This window comes from Mytilus galloprovincialis, chromosome 7 (assembly GCF_965363235.1).
Source record: "Mytilus galloprovincialis chromosome 7, xbMytGall1.hap1.1, whole genome shotgun sequence".
Taxonomy (NCBI): Eukaryota; Metazoa; Mollusca; class Bivalvia; order Mytilida; family Mytilidae; genus Mytilus; species Mytilus galloprovincialis.
In genome coordinates this window covers 24,799,180-24,824,987 of record NC_134844.1, presented here as the reverse complement: position 1 = coordinate 24,824,987, position 25,808 = coordinate 24,799,180, and the positions used below count along the sequence as shown (strand labels likewise).

General features: G+C 31.0%; 1 protein-coding gene across 1 annotated transcript; it reads left to right on the top strand.

Annotated features, from left to right (window-relative positions):
- LOC143082614 (DNA damage-binding protein 1-like) lies at positions 1-25,808 on the top strand. The gene is made up of 28 exons (XM_076258392.1): positions 1-125; positions 2,979-3,127; positions 4,087-4,203; positions 4,648-4,793; positions 5,163-5,238; positions 5,653-5,767; positions 7,390-7,487; positions 7,900-8,058; positions 8,759-8,842; positions 10,404-10,520; positions 10,952-11,054; positions 11,341-11,413; positions 11,767-11,875; positions 12,577-12,755; positions 14,191-14,354; positions 14,909-15,016; positions 15,740-15,947; positions 16,898-16,993; positions 17,641-17,876; positions 18,463-18,627; positions 19,087-19,181; positions 19,550-19,720; positions 20,570-20,679; positions 20,902-20,987; positions 21,275-21,358; positions 22,281-22,383; positions 24,561-24,684; positions 25,531-25,808. The coding sequence occupies exons 1-28, from the start codon at positions 65-67 to the stop codon at positions 25,612-25,614; spliced, it is 3,420 nt and encodes a 1,139-aa protein (XP_076114507.1). The 5' UTR covers positions 1-64; the 3' UTR covers positions 25,615-25,808.

Sequence of the window (25,808 nt, the reverse complement as noted above, 5' to 3'; positions counted from 1 at the left end):
AAAGACTTCCCGCCAGGCATGCGCTGAAATAAAACTTACAGGCTGACTTCTGAAAATATAGAACATGGCACATAACTATGTTGTAACGGCTCATAAGCCGACGGCAGTCAATGCATGTGTTACAGGTTAACAAATTCTTCCTTATTCTCTACCCTCATTTACAGCTTAACGACAGTCTTTCATTACTTCCATAAACAAAATGTTAAAAATGAAGGGAGATAATAATTTCTGTTTAGCCGGGCTATTATCTGATATAATTTATGTTTAGAACTAATTGGTCTTCTAATGAAAAGACAGTACTTTTCATTTTGTCACTTACTTTAGGGTTTTGACTCTGATGAATATAGAGCTCAGTTTTGAAACCGTAGCATCCTTGTTTAATAACCTTTTCATTGTTCCACCATAGACCTGACAAATTATGGTATGATTGCATACTGTCACTGCAAATGTTTCAAAGCAGACGGTTCTCGTTAGTGTAACAAACTTTTGCTCTGTATGGCCAGTTCTTCAAATAAATGTGGTCAAAGTTGATTATGTTCATTTAGTAGATACTTTTATTCATTTCCCATTATGCTCGCTATTTTCACTTGCGTAATTCAAGAAAAATCAAAACATCTGTTGTCGTACTCTATTTTTGACATTATGTACTGTACATCAGTTCTTGATAGTTGTGAAAAGTATAGTATGGTAAGCATGTTTAATATAAATAGAAGATTTAAAATTTCGCAAATTGAAGAAAAGTATCAATTAAGTATCATTTGTCTCTAGAAACAGACATAGTTTTATCGATCAATTATGTCAAATTTTACAGATATTCTTTGAATTTTCACTCAGGGACAAAAAATGCATTGAATATTAAAATAATCTTTTTATATATTTTAGATGGTTTTGAATTATTGTACCACTTCTTATACGTTATAAGAAGTTGTCACAGCTGTTATTTGTATTTTACTGTCGCAGAAACAATGTTTATGGGCATAACTTTTCTTATAATTGAATTGAATTAAATTTTAAAGTTCAGAAGATATGGCCCTTACTGTGTTCCATAGTTTTTTTCCATAGAGACGTCACCCCACATCTAACAATTGTGTCATTACCATGTGGACTTGACCTTCTTTTCTAGCTAGGTTTTGTTTACATTTGAAAACATGCTATTTATGAACCAAGGGGATAAAATTGGGGTTGTTTTGGGATAATTTAGGAAAAGTAGGTTAAAATCGGAAAATATTGTTTTAACTGTTGTACCATGTCTGAAAACTTGAAATGGTGACATTATTGCTTGCTTGAAGCAAGTTTTTATTCTGACCTTGAAATACCGACAAAAAGAAAACATATGCGATGTCTCGAACTACTTCTATTTTAACCGTGTAGGTGACTACGCAATATTATTGTTGACCATACAGTTAGATGAAGGCTTAGGTAACACCAACTAATCCCACTGTTTTTTCTCTTAAAAATCAGTGGCATGAACATTATCTCTGCCTTAGTAATTGGTCAGTATTATCGAAATACCTCCTAACTTTTAGATTCTCTCATGTGTTTTCCAAAATTAAAGAACACAAATATTGAACTTGAAAAGGAATAAACAAAAACTGAAAGCCCCTTATCTTTTGGCAAAATCAAAAGCTCAATATACATCTAATGAATAGAAAACAAATATTCCCGATTGGGAACAAGGCATTTCCTCCATGTTGTAATGTTGAACATAGGCGGATCCTGGTGGTGGCCCAGGCCTCCACCCCCTTTTGTGGGAAAAGTTAAGATGACTATATTGAAATTCCAGACCAGGCCTCTACAATAACTTTTTTTTCAACTTGTCTAGTAGGACAAGTACATACCAAAACTTACTTGTCCAAATGAAATTGTTACTTGTCCAATTTTTTTTTTATTAAAAATAACCTTTTTACATCTTAAGTTAATTAAAGGAACAAAACCAATTTAAACAATAGAACAGAATTTGATGTATTTCTATTGAAATAATTTTCAAAAATTTGAGTTAAGTACAACTGAATCTAGTCATGTCGCAGGACTTAAGTTTTAGTTCTCATCAATGCTAGTCTCATCAGACTCTGCACATGAGGCACCATATGATAGGCCTGTACACTCATTGGATTTGTATCCGGTTTTTTTTTAAGTTGAAAAAAGTTTATTCAAATGCAATCAATAAAAATAAGATAAGGTTTGATTGCCAATAAGACAACTCTCTACAAACCAAATGGCACAGAAATTTACAACTATAGGTCACCATATTGCAAGTATTGTTTTTTTCTACTTATGATCAAATATGATTTTGTGAATTTTATGGTAAAGAAAAAAAAATGTTTTTGTGAAAAAATTACCGGTATGGTATTTATTATATATGTTATAAGGAACAGAATAAGGTAGAAAAATGAGGTACTGATTTGTCTTGGTCCCAATGTCTTCTGCCTTGCCAAACTGTCTATCAATCATGTCTACTGAATATGTCTCCTACGCTGCCAAACTGTCTATTAAACTTGGAGCTAAACCTGTTGAGGTGTCAAACTGTCCTGTAAAGTTACCTTATCTACAAAGCGCATCATTGATTCGGATCAGTAAGACTGGTTTCTGAGAATAGTCTTTTACCTTTTAAAAGTACCTGACGAAGAACCAGTTAAAAATTATCGATTGCAAGTAAACATGTTGACGAAAAAGGTTTTGCATTTGAATAAACAGAATACAGAAAGAAACATGTCAAATTAAAATTTGTTTTCTTGTTTTTTGTTTATAATTACTTTGTTTATCAAAGTTGGATTAAATTTATTTTCTGTCCGACGGACAAGCTTGATACAGGTTTAACTTGTCCGATCTTTTTTCCCTCTGGTACCGGACAATTGGACAAGCGTTATTGTCGAGGCCTGCAGACGGTTAATAAATTGGTATACTGTTATTTTGATTTGCATTAAATTGTATGATATTTGAAAAGTTGTTGTTAAACAAATTTTGATTTGATATTACAGGTAACTTTACATCTTCGGATGACCTTAATCTCATTATTGCCAGAAATACTCGAATGGAAATATATGTTGTAACACCTGAGGGATTAAGACCAATAAAAGAAGTTGGCATAAATGGAAGAATTGATGTTATGGAACTATTCCGACCTCCTGTAAGTACAAATGTATGACAAGTGAAGATATTGAATCTAGTCCAAATACTACTTAATGCCAACCAAAGAGTTTTTTAAAAATGTTTTATATTTAGCAATAAAGTTATCTACATGTAAGTTTGATACAATTAGCAAATTATTTGTTTGATGATGCAATATCTTGCTTGGTAGGGTTGGGTAAGTAGGTAGGGAGTATAGTTTTTGGGTCCAACAACATAATTTACATGTTGGACAAGATAAATTTGTAAGCATGCAAAAAACTTTTAGAAAAATTTGAACAGATTTGTATCAAAAAACTTTTTGGATTTGTAGGCAAGATCAAACAATTATAATTGTAATTTTGGTGTTATTGTATGAGAAATGTGGTATCATTTACCAGTACTAAAGAAATAAACCTATTGGTGACCTCCTGCTATTGTCTGTCATGTCTGTTATATGGTTGGGTTGTTGTCTCTTTGACACATTCCCTATTTCCATTTTCCATTCTCAATTTTAATCTGCACACAATTTCATATTGTTATATGGATGATATTCCACTGTTCATAGTTTTTTTGTCAACCTTGTACATGTTGTATTTGTGAGTTTTGAGAATCTTTGAGCTATTCCCATAATTAATCACTTAATACATTCATGTAAAATAAATTAATCTAATCAAAATATGGATTCAGAAAATTTGAAAGTAGAAATATGAAATGATCATAAAATGTTTTACTTTGCAATTATTTATTTTCATGGAGTAAGGCTAGGGGAGATGTACTTTGTGGATGCTAGATTTCCCAAAATCTTACACAAGCTTTTAATAAATTTGTACTTTGTGAAATAAGACTTAAAACTCAATAACCTTTACCATGTTTACCTTCAAAACCAACAATAATTGGTATTCAATGAATGATAAATTTTACATTTAAACATTGCATTGTATTCATGAAAGTTTGAATGAGTGTTAACATTTTCTACAGGGAGAATCTAAGGATGTTATGTTTATCTTGACCTCGCGTTACAATGCCATGATATTAGAATGTCAGCAGGATGGGGAAAATATAGATATCATTACCAGAGCACATGGAAATGTACAGGTAAAATATAGATATCATTACCAGAGCACATGGAAACGTACTAGTAAAATATAGATATCATTACCAGAACACATGGAAATGTACAGGTACTGTAAAACCTACTTTATAAACACTTTGATATTGTGAAAAAGGATAATTTCAAACTGTATTGACTTCATTCATTGCTGTTTGAATTTTTGTTTTAGAATTTGCAAATTTTGTTTATCACTCAGCTTTAATGAATTTTACATTGATAGTAGATTCACAATCAAAGTTGGGAAAAAATTGCCAATTCTTTCTAGGGAAGATATTGAGTGGTAATATTTTTCAAGGCATCATATTATCATGATTAGCAGAAATAAAAAAATATCAGGAAAGGAGGGATTTAAATGATTGTCAATTGCAAAACCCATTCAGGCTCATATGGAAATGTGAGATTAATATGCAATGGTGTTTATTATACAGGATCGTATTGGAAGACCTTCAGAGACTGGTATTATTGGAATTGTAGATCCACTTTGTAGAGTGATTGGTCTCAGGCTCTATGATGGTCTGTTTAAAGTTATTCCTCTTGACAGAGACAACAAAGAGCTGAAAGCATTTAATATCAGGTATGTTGAAAATTGATTCTCAATTGAAATTAAATGAAAAGCAGACGTTTATTACATTGAAAAATTTCATAATATCTTCTTAGTTACAGAATTTAACTTTCAAGTTAACATTTTTGAGAATTTCGTTGATATACAAAGGAATTTTTGAAATTTTGAAAGAGATAGGAAAAAAGATGAAAGGAGTATGATTTGAGTTAAGTGGAAGCATATTAAATCTTTTAGTTTTTTGTTTCCTTTTTCTTAATATTGGTAAATGGTTAAAATTGTACTCAAATTTTTTATAATATTTCTCATTTATGTGTCATGTTGTGTTAAGTCCATGACCTACAAATGTTTTAAGAAATAATGTTTTCATGTACTGTATTGCAGGCTGGAAGAATTGACAGTTATAGATATACAGTTTTTACATGGCTGTACAACACCTACTCTTATTCTTATTCATCAGGTAGGCATATATACTTAGGTCTTAATCGGTGAACACTTTCAGATACATGATGTAAATGTAAAAGAACCAATTGTTTTTTTCAATGTAATGAGTTTGTCTGTCTCTTTTGTTTCTAACTATTTTAATTTCAGAAGTTATTGCGTCCATTTATTTTTGCAATTTTTGGAGTATAGACTAAATTGCGATTTAAGGAAGATCTGCATAGTACCATATTACTTATTGGTGCGAAACTCACCCAGTCACATTAGTATGATTGTCATTACTAAAAACTTGCAATGATTTCTGTACATTTCGGAATTTACAGTATAAAATTTTAATGATTTTACAATAGAGTATAAAAGGTGTCGTATTATATACAGATTAGAACTTTCACATGTTATCTTTTTTCCTAATAATGTTTTATTTATGATGTAGGACCCCCATGGGAGACATGTAAAGACTTATGAGATCAATCTAAGTGTAAAGGAATTTCAGAAAGGTCCTTGGAAACAAGATAATGTGGAAACTGAAGCTTGTATGGTTATAGCAGGTAAAATTTGTATATGCAATTATGTAAAATTCATTGCTCCGTTTTGTTAGATTGTAAATATGGGAATTTAAAATATGTTTCCTCTGTTGGATTTATTTGCAATATAAGTTTAAATTTTTCAGTTTAAATGTTGCTAAATATTAAACATTAAATAAATAATAAAATATTGTTCTAATATTTATGATAACTGACAGGATACAGATTATGTTCAAATTATTCATATATGCACTCTCTAGATACAGTAGACTCCACCTAATCGGATATCGGTTAATCGAATATATCGGCTATTGTAATATTATTTCAAAACACCGAACCATTCCCTATACATTTCAGTCAAAAAACATCGGATAATCGAATATCGGTTATTAGAATATATCGGCTAATTGGATAGGAATATTCATGGAAAATGTGTGAAAACCATGTACAATCGAATATTTTGAATAATTTCATATTTTTTTTGACAGGAAACGAAGCCGGAAGTTACGCCATTACGAAGTTTAAGAAAACTTCAGTACAGAAATGTTTCATTTTATTAATAAAAACGATCTTTCATAGTCAAATAAAACATATTTTTTCTTATTGTCTTGTTTATTTTATGAATTTGATATTATATTCTGCCCAAGATGTGTTTGTTATGTGTTTATCCAAATGCGATCGTTATCATTTACTTCACAAACAACGACACGACAGAAATGATAAACTGTGCGTGATGTTCATCAATGTTTATTAAATATGAATGAAATGTACCTCTTTCTCAACAATTTATTAAAATATATATAGAAGTCTCGTGTAAAAACAAGGATTCGTGTGTCAATAGCATGGTGAAATAGAATTATGTAACTTTTACACACGTACGCCATTTTCCTAATTTACATAATATTCAGCCTTTTATTTTGAACCACGACAGATAAGATAGAAAAGCAAAATTAATTTTACTCATCTTGATGCCAAATTTTATATTCATAAACATAGTTGTATTACTTAAAATTGGAAATGGGTTTCATAAATAAAAAACTGTAGAAAATTAGATCCGAGTACGATTACAGTTAGAAGTTTATAGTCGGCATGAATTCGTAGCTATTAATAGAATTTACCTGTGGCCTACTTCCGAGAATTCATAGCTATTTTTAGCTTTTACCTGTTTTAACACACAAATGAAACAAATCACGCAAAAACAACAAGTCACATTATTTAAATGGTACATATTTTATTCAGATAATCAACACATAATTAATAATTAATAATCAATAGACTGACAGATAAACAAAATACATTATAATCAACTGATCGATCTGTTACTCAATCAACCGAATTATCCGAACTTGTACCAGAAAAAACAATGAGATTAGTTACAAATTTCCATTAATAAGCAGCTGTAATGAGCTATTGGTATCTTAGGGTTGTGTCTGTCAGTTTAAAAAAAACAAACTTGGAGGAATATACGTTCATCGGCTAATTGAATATATCGGACAATCGGATATTTTTAGCTGACATTTTGGGTATCCGATTGGCCGGAGTCTACTGTATACCATATTCATTATTATGACATAAAAAAAACAAACTTATCTGTATAGAGTTATGTCATTTTAGAATAATTTAAACTTGTTCTTTACCTGTTGCAGTGCCAGAGCCTTTTGGTGGCGCCCTCATTATAGGACAGGAATCCATCACATACCAGAAGGGAGATAACTGCTTACCTGTGGCACCACCTGCTATAAAGGTATACTTTATTTATAAAATGAATACCTGGATAACCTCGCATGCATAAGGAATAGGACTAATGTTTTCTGGCAAGGAGCCCAACCTGCCACTATATGAAAATTAAGCTAAGCACTTTGGGCATTTTCTATAAAGTTTTTGGGGCCAAACCCAAATTTCAGTAGCAATAGCTACTGGGCCTCTGCTATTATTTTTCATTGAGTATAAACTTAATTTGATAAAAGCAAATAACTTTATGAAAATAGTATTCACAAGTAGAATAAAAGGATGTCATCAATAAAAAAAAAAACGCCTGCATTTTCTGTCAACATCTTTGCCTTTCCAATCAATGTAAAATTTCAATGTAATTTTCCTGAAAGTTTTAGGATATTCACAAAATGTGTTGTACATATTTGCATGGTATTATTTTTTAGCAAAGTACTCTAACTTGTTATGGTAAAGTAGATGCTAATGGATCCCGGTATCTCCTTGGTGATATGAATGGTCGTTTATTCCTGTTGCTTCTAGAAAAGGAAGAAAAAATGGACAATACTGTTGTCGTAAAAGATCTCAAAGTAGAGTTCCTTGGTGAGGTAAGATATTTCCAATTGTTTAGTTGTTTACATTGACAGTTAAGGATATGTATTGGATAGAATTAAAGTAATTTTGTCCTTTGTCTGGCAACATTAATAGGCAATGTTTTATAAATATATCAGCAAGACTATTTAAATTAATAATATTTGTTAATATGTCCCAACATTTAGGATGAACATTGATGTGACTGCCACTCCACACACTGACACAGAGGAGATAATAAAATCATGTATCAAAATGACTAACAATGCCACACTGTGTACTAAATACTCTTAAAAATAACAAATTAGAAGAAGTTGGCAGATAGATAGGAACATTAACACTTAACTCTATAAATCATCTGTCTATTTCACTTAACTCTATAAATCATTTGTAAATAGACAGAAGTGGCCAAATTCAGTTTCATTTTCCCTAAAGTCAAATTTTAATAATTTGACTTATTACTTTTTGTTTCTAATTAGTGGTAATTGTTATGTATAAAAAAGATTTTTCAGATGTTACCGTACTGTAACTGAGTGCATTATTGAGTACTGCATTTTGGGGAACTGTGTGAGCTTTAATGTTTACCAAAACTGGCAGCAAATACTATTTTATGACTTTTCAATGCTTAAATAGTAACCTTCATATGCTTCTTAGCTCTGAATAATTTGATAACTTTTAATAGAATATTTGATTGTTTAATTGTGATGTATTTTGTAGACAACGATAGCTGAATGTATCACCTACTTAGATAATGGTGTTGTTTATATAGGATCCAGACTAGGAGATTCACAGCTTGTCAAGGTAAATTTGATTTAAGGTTCAGTGTTGTTAGATCACCAGGCCTGATAAATCTTAGCACATTTAGCTTATAAATTTTTGTATGCAAATAAACTCATCATAGATACCAGGATTAAATTTTGTATTAACGCCAAACGCATGTTTCGTCTACAAAAGGCTCATAAAATCCAAAAAAGTTAAAAAGGCCAAATAAAGTATGAAGTTGAAGAGCCTTGAGGACCAAATTCCTAAAAGTTTGGCCAAATACACCTACGGTCATCTATTCCTGAGGTAGAAAAGCCTTAGTATTTCAAAAATTCTAAAGTTTTGTAAATAAACCAAAAGGCATTTTTTTTAGTCTGCAAATAACTGAATTTTTATACGACCGCAAAAATAAAAATAAAAAATGGTTGTATATTGGTATCATGGCGTCAGCGTCGTCCTAAGACACATGGTTTCGGGATAATAACTTTAGTATAAGTGAATAGAAATCAATAAAATTTTAAAACAATGTGTGTAACCATAAAAGGAAGGTTGGGATTGATTTTTGGGGTTATGATCCCAAAGGTTTAGGAATGAGGGGCCAAAAAGGGACCCAAATAAGCATTTTTGTAGTTTTCAGTCAATAACTTGTGTTTAAGTGTATAATCTCTCTGAAATTTTACCACAAGTTTCCATACTACTAATGGATGGTTATGGGGGGTTATGGCTCAAATCATTAAGCAATTAGGGGCATAAAAGGGGGAAAAACCAGGCTTTTTTCTGGATAAAGGACAATTTAGACGATTTAAAAGCAGTGTAAGGGAGGTAATCCAATTAAAACTTAAAGATTACTGTTATATGTATGTTTGATTACTTGATTATCTCCCTTACACTGCTTGAAAATTGTGTATTAAGAAATGATGATTGTCTTGAGATGTGTGTGTAGCTGTCAATTTATTTTTAGAAGTTACTATTAATTTATTTTAACCATGACTATGTCATTTTATATTTTAATATTTTATGATGTATTTAAATGAGTAGTTATTGTTGCCAACTCCATTAGAAATTTGAATTGAGATTATTTTTGGAATAAGGGAAAGGATGAGGTGATAAAAATTGAAGGGGGGGGGGGGGTTAATTTTTTTCTCATTTCAGATTTCAGAAATTTAAAAAGAATTTTTCTTCAATATTTTTTTTTTGAGGGGATTAATATTCACCAGCATATTGAATTGCTCAAAAGCCAAAAAAATAATTTAATTTCATTAGACCACATTCATTCTGTGTCGGAAACCTTTGCTGTGTCAACTTTTTAATCACAATCCAAATTCAGAGCTGCATCAAGCTTGAATGTTGTGTCCATACTTGCCCCAACTGTTCAGGGTTCGACCTCTGCGGTCGTATAAAGCTACACCCTGTAGAGCACCTGGTTATAATATTATGTTAATAGGAAATGGTTTGGTGCAGGAGAAAATTATGCGTTAAACCTGTATGCAATTAATGATGAGAAGTCGTTATGTATTCCAATTCACTAATACTGTTCATTATTTCCTTCATAAATGGTACTATGTAATAATGCTTTTGAGTATAATGTTAATTTTTGCAGTTAAATGTAGAATGCGATGATAATAATTCATATGTAACAGAAATGGAAAGATTTACCAACCTTGGGCCTATCCTGGACATGTGTGTTGTTGACCTTGAAAGACAAGGTCAGGGACAGGTTAGTTTATAAAAATGATTGTTTTTGGATCTATTCCCATTATTATATGTTATAAAGATATTGCATGTATTCATATAGTTTATGTGTTCACTTTTTATACCCTTGCTCCAAAGGAGGTTTACTTGTTTACATCAGTCCCTCTATCCTCTATCAGTCTATCCCATGACATTTTTTTTGCATTTTTCGAAGTAATCGTGCTTCCTAAAATTTGATAGCAAGCTTCAAGTTACTACACTATACTTTGTAATGTGTTCACATTCATGGTAACTCAAGTTCTTTTAATAGAATACTTACAAAATTTTGCAAATTATTGCACTTATTTTTTTTAGAGAAATTTAAAGTTTTAAGATTGAAATACTGAATAGTGCCTTAAAAAGTTTAATGTTCTCATTCAATATTTGTAACTAATAGAATAACTTTTATGATTTCAGTTAGTCACATGCTCTGGAGCCTATAAGGAAGGATCATTACGTATTATTAGGAATGGTATTGGTATACACGAACATGCCAGTATAGATTTACCAGGAATTAAAGGTACACAAATTTTGTGGTACATGCCAAAAATTAAAGGACTTTCATACTCAAATTGTTATTTACATTTGATTTATCTCAAATTTAGCCCATCAATGTTAAAATAGCTGTTTTGTCCATTTATGCCTTACCCAGTCTGCTTTATCTGAGTTGTAAAACAGTACATGATGCTATATTGGTTTAAGTTTTTCTCATATTAAATACAACTTTGTAATTACAGCCTTTGGCCAGCATCTTGTTTTTAAAATGCACTACACATTAATGAATAATAATTGAATTTTCTTTACAGGTATATGGTCATTAAGGATTGGCTCCACAGATTATGATGATTATATTGTTCTGTCATTTGTTGGACAAACCAGGTAGGGAATCTAATCTAATCATTAAAAGTGACATTCTACTTACTAAATATATGGTAATTTACCTCTGGCTATATATATAGTACTCTTCTACAAGTCATCCAAAAAAAAGAAAAGAAAATAGCAGGCAGTACTATTCATAACCTAATACATTTAGGCATTGTTATGGGGTAGGGGGGACTGAGACAGTTGCTAAATTGTGTTCAATAATTATACCAGTAAAATTACATAATATTGGATAAACTATAATAAATTGTGTTCAAACTTCTCTTCTATTATTTTAGAAGGGTTTTCCAGCAAAATTTTGAAGATACTATTAACAGAAATTTCATAGCTAATATATTTTATAATTTCAGAGTATTGATGTTGAATGGTGAGGAAGTAGAAGAGACAGAGTTGGCAGGCTTTGATTCAGATCAACAGACATTTTTATGTGCCAATGTTTGTCACAGTCAAATATTACAGGTATTGTTCTTATAATCTGGTAAACTAGGTCATAATGTCTTTTTAGGACTGTTCCAGAATATATATTGTCCCCCCAGGGATGGCATGTTTTTAACCCCCACCACCCACAGAAAAAAATGAATTTGAGCAATAATTATGTACAATGTATGTTTATGTTTCATGCAAAAGTTTAATTTACACTCGCAGAGCTATAGATTTTCTTCATTCTTGATTTAAGATGTCCCTTTTCAAATATAAATTTTAGTTGAAAACATCAAGATCACTAGTAATCACTAGGGTTTGAATAGATTTTGATTGAAGAATTTAAAAAGAAAAAGAGAAAAAAAGATGTTTACTTTTTGGGATAGGATGTAAGTGTTATAGTTTAACATCATATTTTGCATTATAAGAGATATTTTCTAAAAGGGATTTTGGATGAGCAGTTCAATTTTACTGGTTGAAACTGACTTTGTAATGACTACTCATTTTTACTGTGGATTCATTATTCTTTGTTGGATACTAATTTTTGTGTATACAAATGAACCATCAATTTAAATGTACTACAAATTAACAATTTTCGACAGGCTTGTATGTGGACTGTCAAAATCAAATATCTACAAAGTTGCAATTATTCCTTCATGGAAAGAATTGAATCTACAGTCATATGAAAAGTATTGAGTTAAAAAACATTCCTCACTTATATTTAATAATTTATTATACAGGTAACACAGTCAGCAGTTCGGCTAATAAACACAGAAAGTAGAGCATTAGTGAGTGAATGGAAACATCCTTCAATGAAGAACATAAGTCTTGCCAGCTGTAATATATCACAGGTTATAATAGCTGTTGGCAGTGAACTCTTCCTGTTAAATATACTACCAGGAGAAGTTAGACAAATAAGGTAGGTTTCTATTAACTTATACTAATGAATATGTTTGTTGGAGCAATACCAATGAAGGATTTTTTGTTTAAACCAAAAATAAATGGTATTAGACATTTTTGGGATACGATTGCTTTCAAGCAATCTGTAGACTTATACCATTGACTCAGGGCCATGCCCTCACATCAACCGTTTTATTCTAAACATTAAGGAACATCTCAGATTCTTAAGATTGTCTTGCTTTAAAAGGTAAAAACAAACAAAAGGATTGAACTTAAACAACTTTCCTGTAATGTTCTTCTCATAATCTTCATGTTTGAAGTGGGGTTCATCCTAGAATTAACGGTGATAAGATACGAAGTGAAATACCTTCTCTCACTCTCAGTGACTGCTGTTGAAAGTAAACTTGGAATTGATAGTACAAAAATAAAACACAATAAGTACATTGCTCATACACTTGTATCCGGGATTGGCTATTTTTAGAGTTGAGGACCTATTCAGACTACGAAAATTACATTTTACATGTGCAGTTGAATTAGTTTTGAAAATAATACTATCCAGCTATACCAGGGCTGTCAAAAAATGGGTGGCATTATCCATTGATCTATTGTTTTTTTTCTCTTTGATCTTTTCAATTTTGGCCAAATCTCACGCATTTGCTTTATGAAAAGTTGGCAGAACTGCTATACATGTGTCAATGAAAACAATGGCAATCGTATCCCTCAGAGCATTCTGCTCTTTGATTCTTGTGTAGAACTGGAAATGTATGCCTACCCTATGATACATCTCTTTTTAAGAGGACACTTGTTCAGTTTTCATCGTTCAACCCATATATTCTGCCCAGCTATTTTCATTGAGCACCCAAGTTATAAAAATCAATGTTGGGATGAGACAAGTTTTTTGTCAAGGTAGCTTGCAATGAAGTTGTCACCCTTATTTGAAACTTAGTATGCATGTTCATTGTTGGGTGAAAGTTTTAAAGTATAAGTATAAAGTACATTGACCCTAATTAAACTGTTCACTGAACATCGAAATGTCTTGTTGGGGAAATTAGAGCTTACATAGGTTAAAGTGATGATTTAAGGTTCTTATCCATGAAGCTTAGGTCACATCAACTTGAAACCTAGTTCACATGTTTATGTTAAGATGAACTTGAAATTGTTGTGTACATTTATTATTGCAATTTTTGTAGAAAGGACAAAAATGCATAACTAGTATTGAATTATTATAATGGTGATACCTACCCATTCACATAATTCCCATTAATCAACAGCATGATTATTTACAGTACTGAAATTGTAGGACAAATTTGATGATCTAGATTTGTTATTAACTGAACATGGACATATGATAGTACACGTAGCGCATGGCGTATTATGAATATAATAGTCTTATTATTAAAACATATTACAAAAAAAATCGTTTAAGCATATATAAAATGGCTTTTATATTTCAGTAAAACAGCAATGGAACATGAGGTAGCTTGTGTTGATATTACACCCCTTAGAGATGGTGAAGAGAAATCAGATTTATGTGCAGTAGGATTATGGACAGATATTTCAGCCAGAGTTCTACGACTACCTTCATTTGAAAGTTTACATGTTGAAATGCTTGGAGGAGGTAAAATATTAACTTGCCATGTTTTAGATGTTTCATTTATAAGATGCAAGCAAGTCCTTATGTAAAATTGTGTATTAAATGAGCCATTTTGTAGTTTATGAGGATGGTCGAGATATTAAAGAGAAGAGTTATTGCATGGTTAGATATTAAGCTAAGATGATTTAAATTCGCATAATTGAACAACATATTTTGTAAGTGACAAACATGAAATGAAATAACCATCTTTCTGGTGTGCAAATATTTTCAAATTATAGATTTGAAAGGAAAAAACCAAACATGTCATAAACAAAAGATAAAAGCTATTAAGACAAACACTATACAGAAAACTCTAGACTGGGTAACTGGAACCTTACCAATAACCTTTGGAGAATTCGTGGTAAACTAAAACAAATCTTTAATGTTATCATCATTCTTTGCAAGGCTTTAAGTACAAGAACATGATGCAATTAACACTGGTTTTTGGGGATTCATCCTCCACATTGGGAAAGTTGACCTGTCTATTTTATTATACTGTATAACACTTGTGTAATTTTATATATTATTATTTTTTTCAGAAATAATTCCTCGTTCTATTTTGATGTCAACATTTGAGAACATTCAGTATTTATTGTGTGCTCTTGGTGATGGATCTTTGTTTTACTTTAACTTAAATGTGGATACTGGTAAGTAAACATATTTTATACAGACTTATGCAATGCCACTAAAACTGCAATCCTCAGACTTCAATCTATCTAGTTAAATTGATCCACAGAACTTTAAATGAGTTATTTACATATAGCTATGTGAGTTCTATGACTACATTAGATATAAAAATTTATGTAAAAATAATAAGATGTGGTATGATTGCTATTGAGACAATTCCACCTGAGACCAAATGAGAAGGTAACAGCTATTGTTATTGTAAGGCCTTCAACAATGAGCAAAACCTGTACCGCTTAGAGGTACCATGTATAATAACTTTTATTAAACTTCAGTGATATAAAGTCCTCTAGTTATTCAGGGCTTTAGCTTGAAATTGAAGTAGAAGGCTTCATTAAAATTATAGGCGGCTGTACAATGTGTCTCCGTCTCGGGCTGATATGGGGGTCTCGGGATGATACCCAGGCTGATATGGAAAAGGCCATGTATTAATCTCTATATAACACCTCTATTTTCTGCCTGTCTCAATTACTGACCAATTAGCCTCAACCTTAGGCTGCTTCTAATTATATATATCTTCAAAATTGCAATGTTCAGCAATCTATTGGCTTATTGTTGATAATTTGAAATTAGCTTGGTTACTCTGCTTATGATTCTGTATTGTCCCAACTCACATTTCTTTATTGTCAAATAAAAAAAAATGCTATATTATATATCAAACCAAAAGTTTTTGTTTGTCGTTTCAGGTTTTTTCTGTGATAAAAGAAAAGTGACATTAGGTACACAGCCTACAGTGTTACGGACATTTAAATCTCTATCTACAACAAATGTTTTCGCTTGTTCTGATCGTCCAACTGTTATTTATTCTAGTAATCACAAACTTGTATTTTCTAATGTAAATCTTAAAGAAGTGAATCATATGTGTCCATTAAATTCTGAAGGATATCCGGATAGGTATGTACCTTTATTATGATGCAGATTTATAAGTGCAGTGTTTTCAAAGCTACTGGCAAAGTCTTTCTGCAAATACTGTTATTTGTGTCTTTGTAAAAACACATATTTACTGATTAACTATTATACAGAATACTACCACATACCATGTGTTAATTATTATTATTAAAAGTAGACAATATTAAGTGATCAATAAACAAAGATTCTAATCATTGGCACACACATTACATCTGTTTGAAATTAATATATGTAGGGTTGTACTGCAAAAAATAACATGAAATATTACTAGGATAAGCTCTCTTATGATCAATACAAATTATGTACATGTGAAAAGTGTGCTTAAGCATTTTGTTTTGTTTACTAATGCAGCAATCACATATATACATTAGATGACACAATAGCACATCACAAAGATAGAACTAAAAATTTAAATCTTGAAAATATTAGTTTTCATCAAGGAAAAAATTGTGCACCCTATAAGAAATTGATGGGATAAACTTTTCAGCAACAAACTAGAAGTTGTAAAACAAATCACAAGCCAGTCTTGATCATATCTCAAAGCAAACACAAGTCCGACCTATCTGCTGTGCATTATTTTAAAAGTGATTGAAGTGTTCATGGCATACAAATATTCCTGGATTTTAAAGGTATAATAATATAATGTACCACAAATTTAGATATGCAATGCAGTACACATTTATTTAGGCTGGTTCTGAGACTTTAGCAAATGCACAAAGTCAATTGTCCACAAAAATACAAATTTTCATCCATTCAATATAAAAAAATATTTCACAGTACTTGACACCCCTGGCCATTGTAACATGATAAGTAATAAGAAAACAAATAACACATACATTTATATATGAAATTGTGAAATTGTGGATTTTAATTCATATTCCATTTCTTTATATTTTTGCTGTATGATGGAACAAGTTTGTTTTTTTCTGTTACAGTTTAGCCTTGGCAAACGACAACACATTAACAATTGGAACTATAGATGAAATCCAAAAACTACACATAAGAACAATACCACTGTATGAATCTCCAAGGTAAGTAGGATAGCAGAGCTTTGATGAAAATGTCTACATATGATGATTACGTGTATGACTGCCTGTTTACTGTGCCAGCTCTGTTCATGTAGCTTTTGGTCCATATTAATAATTCATTGAAAGTTTAAGGAAAGATCTAGAATTTTCAGGTTTCTGCAAATGTTGAAGATGACTGATTTATTGCAATATACATATAAATCCTATCTAAACAGCGACATCCTAGCTATTTAGATTAGCTTACCCATGTTGTCACCGTACTTGTTGTCACCGCATAAATATGGGTATAACTTCGTTTATGAAACAAATAAATGAATGAATTTATTTATTTGCAAAAAGCATTTACATGCTATGGCAATCAAAACATATATTACATATATGACAGATAAAAAAATATAAATAAAGACACAAGCTATGGTTGTCGGATATTTATTCACATACATATGTCAGTATATTTGATTTATTTTAATGAAACAGGATTCAAAAGCAGAAAACAAATATGAGCATTATGTAACAAGCTTAAAACTTTTTACACAAACACTGCAGAGATGGACTTGAAAAAATCTAGTAAAAAATGTGTTGAATATTTTTTAGTGTTACTAAAAAGGAATTGCAAGTAGAAATTTCAATGCTAAATGTTTTAATTATAGGCGTATAGCTTACCAGGAGGCATCTCAAACTTTTGGTGTGATATCAATGAGACTTGACCTTCAAGACAGCAGTGGTATGACTCCTACTCGACCTAGTGCTAGTACACATGCTGCCATGACAACATCAAGTTCTAGTGGTAAAATGGTCACACAAGGAACAAGTACAATGGGAGAACATTGTGGAGATGAGGTTGAGGTTCACACTCTGCTAGTTATAGATCAGCACACGTTTGAGGGTAATTTATAGGTTTTTAGGAGTGAGACTACTAAATAATGAAATAATATTTGATATATGAGGGGGAAAAAACAGCAATAATATTCATCATTTAAAATAGCTGTCTTAAAAAATTGGGCAGATAAGGAGTCACAAGGTGCCTCTCAAAAGTAGCCACTTCCATTTTGCAAATAGGGGGAAAAAAGTTGCAACACTTATTTGAACAAGGAAAATTTTCATCAAAGTTTTCTTTGCTTCAATGATGAGTAATGATCAATTATGCTCCTGTATACACACTGCACTAATCTATTACAATCAGCAAATCAGGTCCAGCCATTGAACTGGTTATTTAAGTAGATAAAAACAAATAATCAAAATTCATTGAGAAATTTTGTCAATTGGTAAAAAGTAATTATCAATTTTAATTGTACTCACTTATGAAATTTAATGAAGAATTTTATGGTTCACAGTTAAATGAAACTGTATAAATATGTCCAGGAGTACAATAATACACATGAATTCCTTGTTAGATGAAAAAAGAATAAGAGTACATAAAAAATGCTTTTTGATACCAAATTAAATATCTGAATGACATTTTTTTTCTGTAGTACATCATGCCCATCAGCTAATGACAAATGAGTTTGCAACCAGTTTGATCTCGGCCAAGTTTGGAGATGATCCAAAAACCTACTACGTAGTAGGAACAGCTCTTGTACACCCAGAGGAAGGGGAACCTAAGAATGGAAGGATCATCATCTTTGATTTTAGTGATGGTACGTTCTATAGGTTGCTTGTAGCAAGTGATGTACATTAAAGTTCTATAGGTAGCAGGTGATCATATGTCAAAAATTGGATGAATGCAAAGATGTAAAGACTTGCTGACACTGATAAATCTGCTGTAATGATTTGAATGCAGATCAATTTTTTTACAAACTGGGTTTGAGTTTGTAAATTTTATTTTTGAGTAATATTATCCGGATGGTTTTATACATTATCAGTCCTGCTTTTTAAGAATGGAGTTGTAATGGAAATTATGTTTTGTTCAAAAACCTTTCAAAGTTAAAAAGACAAAAAAGAAAAAGAAAAAGCTTGTACGGTTGTATGACTACCAATTTAATAAAAACAATTTTGAAATTTATCAATTTAATTAAGTCATGTCAATTATGAATGGTTAAAGACTCTTGCCATGCCATTAAAATTTTGTTTATGGAAATTAATAATTTATGTTTTAGGTAAATTAAATCAAGTTGCAGAAAAAGACATCAAGGGAGCAGCATACAGCTTGGTAGAATTTAATGGTAAACTACTGGCTAGTATAAATAGTACTGTAAGTACCAGTTAATCTGTAGAATTTAATGTGAAACTACTGGCTAGTATAAGTAGTACTGTAAGTATCAGTTAATCTGTAGAATTTAATGGAAAACTACTGGCTAGTATAAATAGTACTGTAAGTACAAGTTAATCTTGGTAGAATTTAATGGAAAATTACTGGCTAGTATAAATAGTACTGTAAGTACCAGTTAACCTTGGTAGAATTTAATGGAAAATTACTGGCTAGTATAAATAGTACTGTAAGTACAAGTTTACCTTGTAGAAACTTTAGTCAGGGATTGTTAGAATGTATTGCTCATTTAGATAACAAAGCTTTGTTACATAGTTTATGCTGGTATAAAATCAAGTGTTTTTTTTTTGCAGGTTAGATTGTTTGAATGGACTGCTGAGAAGGAACTTAGATTAGAATGTAGCCATTTTAACAACATAATAGCTTTGTATTTGAAAACTAAAGGAGATTTTGCTTTGGTCGGAGACTTAATGAGATCTATCACTTTGTTGTTGTATAAACCTATGGAAGGATGCTTTGAGGAGGTTGGTACTTGTACTTTGTAATAAACTTATTATTGAAGTAAAAGTCAGAAGGGAGCAGTTGATACAGCATATTATAATTTGAAGGACTTTTATTAAGAGACCTAGAATGTTGCCTTCCAATGTAAATTCCTGATTAAATGAAAATGTTGAATACCTGCAAAAAAAGTAGTGCTTATTAATGAATTATTCTCAGACAAATAGTGCAGTCAAAATTTAAAATGTGATACAAGATTGCATTTCTGTAAATATTGGCAATGCAATTTCCAATAGGAACTCCTTTAACAGCTAAAAAACTGTACCACTTTTACTATAACGTTTTTAAAAAACTGTATCCTAGAATGGAAAGTTCACTACTATGCACTACTATTTTTTCCAAAAGTTGAAATAAAGGGCTTTGCAACATATTTTCAACGTTTAAATTTCTAAGAGTTCAAAACTTAAACTAAAATTCTGTATCACCCCTACCTTGACTTAAGGTTTTCCACATATTTCAATTTGACCGCTTTGCATATGTTAATTTACAGGTAACATTCCTAAGTTATGTCTATAAGAGATGAATCATAGAGATCATATCTGGGAACCAGTACGTAAACCAAATTAATCATCTATGAATACTATATATCTTCCTTATAAAGAGTCATGGTTTGTGAAACAGCTGTATTTACAAAGTGGAACTTCATGTCTTGTTTTGTATTTGTTGCATTATTAAATTAAAATATCACCATTACAAATTGTAAATGACATATAATTTTAATAAGGGGTTATATGAATGATTGTTTTTTTTTAAATAAGCTCTTTTAAATTGTTTTAGTTTTATAATCTATCATATATATTAATGATTAATTTCAGATTGCTAGAGATTGCAATCCTAACTGGATGACAGCTGTAGAAATCTTAGATGATGATAATTTCTTAGGAGCTGAGAATTCATTCAATTTGTTTACATGTCAGAAAGATAGGTTAGTGTTAATAGGTGTTTAATAAGTGATATCAAAAATGAATAGATAATAGAAATTATGGCTTGTCCATGAAAACTTGACATGGAAAAAAGAAATTTGCTTGATATGCTATGTTACAAGTAGCCTGCTTTACATGAAAATACTAGTTTACATATTTGATTAAGAATAAAATATTTATTAATGTCATTGGATTCACTCTTTTAACTTTAATTTCTTAAACAGTGCTGCAACAACAGATGAAGAACGACAAAACTTACAAGAAGTAGGATTGTTCCACCTTGGTGAATTTGTAAATGTTTTCAGACATGGTAAGTTTTGTTTAGAATGTAAGGGGATGAATAGTAAAAGTTGTTTCAGAAAGCATAATAGTTTAACATGATATGAATTTAGGGCACCTGCAAAATATTTTACACATAATTATCAAAATGTATTCCTTTTAAAGAACAATATGATTAAAGGAGATGTAGAGTATATAATAAATATTAAATGTTCTGGTTGTGTTGGTTTATTAAACCAAAAGACATGTTAAATAACGGTTCTCAATTGATAAATGCAAATTCAGATTTGTTATTTATAATTTTCTTCCTTGTTACAGGTTCCTTGGTTATGCAGCATGCTTTGGAGAGCAGTACACCTACACAAGGCTCTGTTTTGTATGGTACTGTAAATGGAGCAATAGGTAATATTTAAATTACTTGCATTTACTTTAAATTTGAAGGAAAATATATTTATTCAATATGGAATCAGAAGTCAGAACAGAGGGGTACCTTATTCCAAGTAGCCAATGCTTTTAAACTCGTGCCTTAATCATAATGCTTTGAACTGACATGATTTATAAGAAACAATAAAATTATTAAGTTTATGAATTTTGTAATTGTACTAAAAGTAAGTGAAACTGAATTTGTTATTTCCTCACATGAAGTTGATTTAAAATATATTGTGTATCTTGTTTTATCTCTTTTATCAAACTTTACTCTGTGCTGCACTTCGGTCAATATCTTTAATTGTTTTTACATAGGCGGTAATGGTAACGTTGTTTCATGTAGCTCGGTCCATATCGTAAACATGGATTTGTATGACAGCTCGTTTCTAAGCTGTGACATTTTCACACGTGGTTTCATTTTCGGGGTACGAAGTGAGATTACTTTTTCTGTAAATTAGCATACCCCGAACATCCTTTCGTGATGCGGCTCCTTGTGGTAAAATATCCCCTGTTTAACACAATAAGTTCTTTGAAAATTTAATACTTTGAACACATTTAATAGCTCCATAGTTTTTACACATTTATTCTATGTTCCTCTACTTTCCTAATCACCACAAATGGTTAAGCATAGTCATTTGTAAATAATAGAAACTGTTCAATATTTCACACAGAGATTTTTTCTTTACACATGACTTTTGAGTTCTTCATTTCGAGGCTCATTAGGGATGTTGTCCCACTTGATGAAAAGCCAAAACAGAGTAATCAAATATTGGGATAAATACTTAATATTACATGCAATCTTTGTACAACATAACATATGATAATTGACTGATAGTTGAAATCATAAATATTTCACTCCAATACAACATGCATGATACTAGGTATGATCTATTTACAGGATTGGTTACACAAGTTCCTCAAGACTTCTTCAACTTCTTGTCTGAGATACAGGCTCGTCTGGCCAAGGTCATCAAAAGTGTGGGGAAAATAGATCATTCATTGTATCCTTTTTATACGCTCGTCTTTTAGACGGGACATATTATGGTATACCGTTGTCCGTCCGTCCGTCGTCCACACTTCGGACAATAACTCAAAAACACTTTCACCAATTTCCATGAAACTTAAGTGAATTATTTATATCTATTGATGTAAGCTCCCTTTCAATTTTTATAAATTTCAGATTTTAAGTTTTGGATTTATGGGGCTTTATTCATAAAAAAGGGGGGATTTTCAACACTTCGGACAATAACTCAAAAAGGCTTTCACCAATGTCCATGAAACTTTGGTGAATTGTTTATATCTATTGATGTAAGCTCCCTTTCAATTTTTATAAATTTCAGATTTTAAGTTTTGGATTTATGGGGCTTTATTCATTAAAAAAGGGGGGATTTTCAACACTTCGGACAATTACTCAAAAAGGCTTTCACCAATGTCCATGAAACTTTGGTGAATTGTTTATATCTATTGATGTAAGCTCCCTTTCAATTTTTATAAATTTCAGCTTTTAAGTTTTGGATTTATGGGGCTTTATTCATAAAAAAAGGGGGATTTTTAACACTTCGGACAATAACTCAAAAAGGCTTTCACCAATGTCCATGAAACTTTGGTGAATTGTTTATATCTATTGATGTAACAAATAATACTTAATAAAATTTGATGAAAACATAAAATTTGTAAAATCTTTAGATAAAATTTGTAAAATCTTTAGATAAAATTTGTAAAATCTTTAGTTCAATTTAAAACATTAAATTTCTTGTAAAAAATAGGTTCCATGAATGTCATACGTTTGTACTATTATTGAATGGTTGCAAGGATGAAAACACATAAGCAGTCCCTGAGATACTAACTGTTCCCTGAGGCATATATCATTTTATGATAACATTTTTACTATCTAAGCTATGGATAAAAATCAAATACTGTTTTTGCATATAGGATGTTTTACTCTTGTTAAAATTGGTTGCAATTGAAATCACAAATGATACCTTAGCATTGCAGCTTTTTTATAGAGTTCGGTTTTGGTGGAAGGGTTGAGCGCAATAAAAAATGTTATAAAACATAACTAGTTTACAATAGCACATAATAAGTGAACTAGTGACAACATGAAAATCCTAACATGTGACTAAATATTCCTTAAATGTTAAAGGGTGTCATTTTATTAAAAAAATAAGGAAATCAAGTCTCCTAAACATTTATCAATATGATCATCTTGTGAATATTCTAAACAATAAAAAGGTAATAATCATTATCCACCATATTAAGCACCATTTGAACAACTTTTGCATACATCTTTGTATAATTTAGTATGGATCCCTTACTGTGTTCAACAGAATCTAACTATGAGCAATATACCCCAAGAAAATTACCTTCTTTCAAACTACTATAAAATTTGGAAATCAGCCATAGAATTACTAAAACCCATAATCATATATATCACTTTTCTTATATTGCATTGAAGACTTCTATGTTATATGCCAATGTTAATGATATTTGTTTTTTATGCTAAATATTGAAAAGCTGAACTAGGTTTAATCATCAGTGTCTTCTTCACTGTAATCACTGTCATCATCAGAAAAATCCTCATTTTCATTCTCAGAAGAGGCCTCCTCATCATCAATGAAATCCTCACCCTCATCATCAATGAAATCCTCATCTCCATCATCAATGAAATCTTTATCTTCATCATCAATGAAATCCTTACTTTCATCACCTACTTCCTCATTTAGATCATAACTTTCAGTAGAGTCACTTTCACCATCTTCACTTTACCTGTTATCTTCTTGCTGCTCCTCATTGTCATTGTAGTCTTTTTTGCCATTTTTATACGCCCGTCGTCTTTCAAACAACGGGCGTATCATGCGCTAAAACGCAGCCCTTTATTGTAAGATGTTGAATTTATATTACATTGATCTTATATATATGTAGAAGATATTTGAAGTGTTATTATGAAAAATTAATTGACAATGAAGTTTACATCAAGAATTTTCAGAACAAGAAAAGGATGTGTACAGATTATACTCCAAAGAAATAGAGATGGATTAGTGGACAATTGCCACAGGAAAATTAGTAGTATAAACTTTTGAATTGGAATTTTTCTGAGGCCAAGTATGTAACATTGATATAATATTTACTTATTTTTAATCACACAATGCTAAATTATAAACCTTAACAAGGAACTCAGCTGGAGATCATTTCACACAGAGAGAAAAACAGAACCATCAACTGGATTCATAGACGGAGATTTAATCGAAAGTTTCTTAGATCTGAATAGAGACAAAATGCAAGAAGTTGTACAAGCATTACAGGTAATTACAGAATTTTCATATGCAAAAAGAAAATTTAAACCCATGAACTGATTTAAATTTGTAATTACAGAACAAACTCATAGAATGGGTTTATGCTTCCAAAACGTACCTAGATGTAATACTGCAGTGTTTTCAATACCAGAGTGTTTTGCTATTTGTTTTGAAAGCAAAACTGACCCCTCATTTAAACATGTTATTATGATCTTTATTATGTTCTGAAAATATTAAAATTGCAGGTCATGTATAAAACATTTAGCCAGATCGCCTTTCTATTGTCCCAACTAGAAATCCTGCACTAATCACAGGATTTGTGTTAGAATTTATAACACATGTTGCTATATACCAAATGATGACAGGTTGTGGTTTTTATACAACCGCAAAAAAATATTTTTAATAAGGAAACAGGGAAATTGAAAAAAAATCAGGGAAGGGGGTGGGGGGTAGGGGTGTAAAATTTTTCTCATTTCAGATTTCAGAAATTAAAAAGAATTTTTCTACAAATACTTTTTTTTAGGGGATTAATGTTCAACAGCAAAGTGTGTTGCTCAATAGCAAAAAAAAAAATTGTAAGTTCATAAGACCACATTCATTCTGTGTCAGAAAAATATGATATGTCAACTACTAAAACCAGTACTTAATCACAACCCAAATTCAGAGCTGTATCCAGCTTGAATGTTGTGTCCATACTTGCCCCAACTGTTCAGGGTTCGACCACTGTGGTCGTATAAAGCTGTGCCCTGCGGAGCACCTATTTTTAGATATATTGGGCTTCACATAGAATAGAGCCAAAAAATTGCCTGAAATAGAGTTTGTCACTAGTTAATCAGATTTAATTTAAATTTTCAGATGGATGACGGTAGTGGGATGAAGAGAGAGTCAACTGTAGATGATATAGTCAAGATGATAGAAGAACTGACAAGGATTCACTAATATTTATTGTTTTTTACTTGTAAATAATGTATTGATTGCCATAGTAAATTTTATTGAAAGCTGCAATTAAGAGTGTTTTTTATTCATTATCATTGCATCAAAATATTCTATCCAGTAAGTTCAGTCTGGCATTATCAATTTTCTGACTGCAATTATTAATACTTAAATTCTTTAGATAACATTTTAGCAGTAAA

Bases quoted from the DNA above. Each gene is read 5' to 3' on its own strand.
- LOC143082614 (XM_076258392.1), top strand. From the start codon at position 65: ATGGCACATAACTATGTTGTAACGGCTCATAAGCCGACGGCAGTCAAT. The intron at 11,414-11,766 runs GTAGGGAATCTA...TTATAATTTCAG, and splicing joins TCATTTGTTGGACAAACCAG to AGTATTGATGTTGAATGGTG. The intron at 14,355-14,908 runs GTAAAATATTAA...TATTTTTTTCAG, and splicing joins TGTTGAAATGCTTGGAGGAG to AAATAATTCCTCGTTCTATT.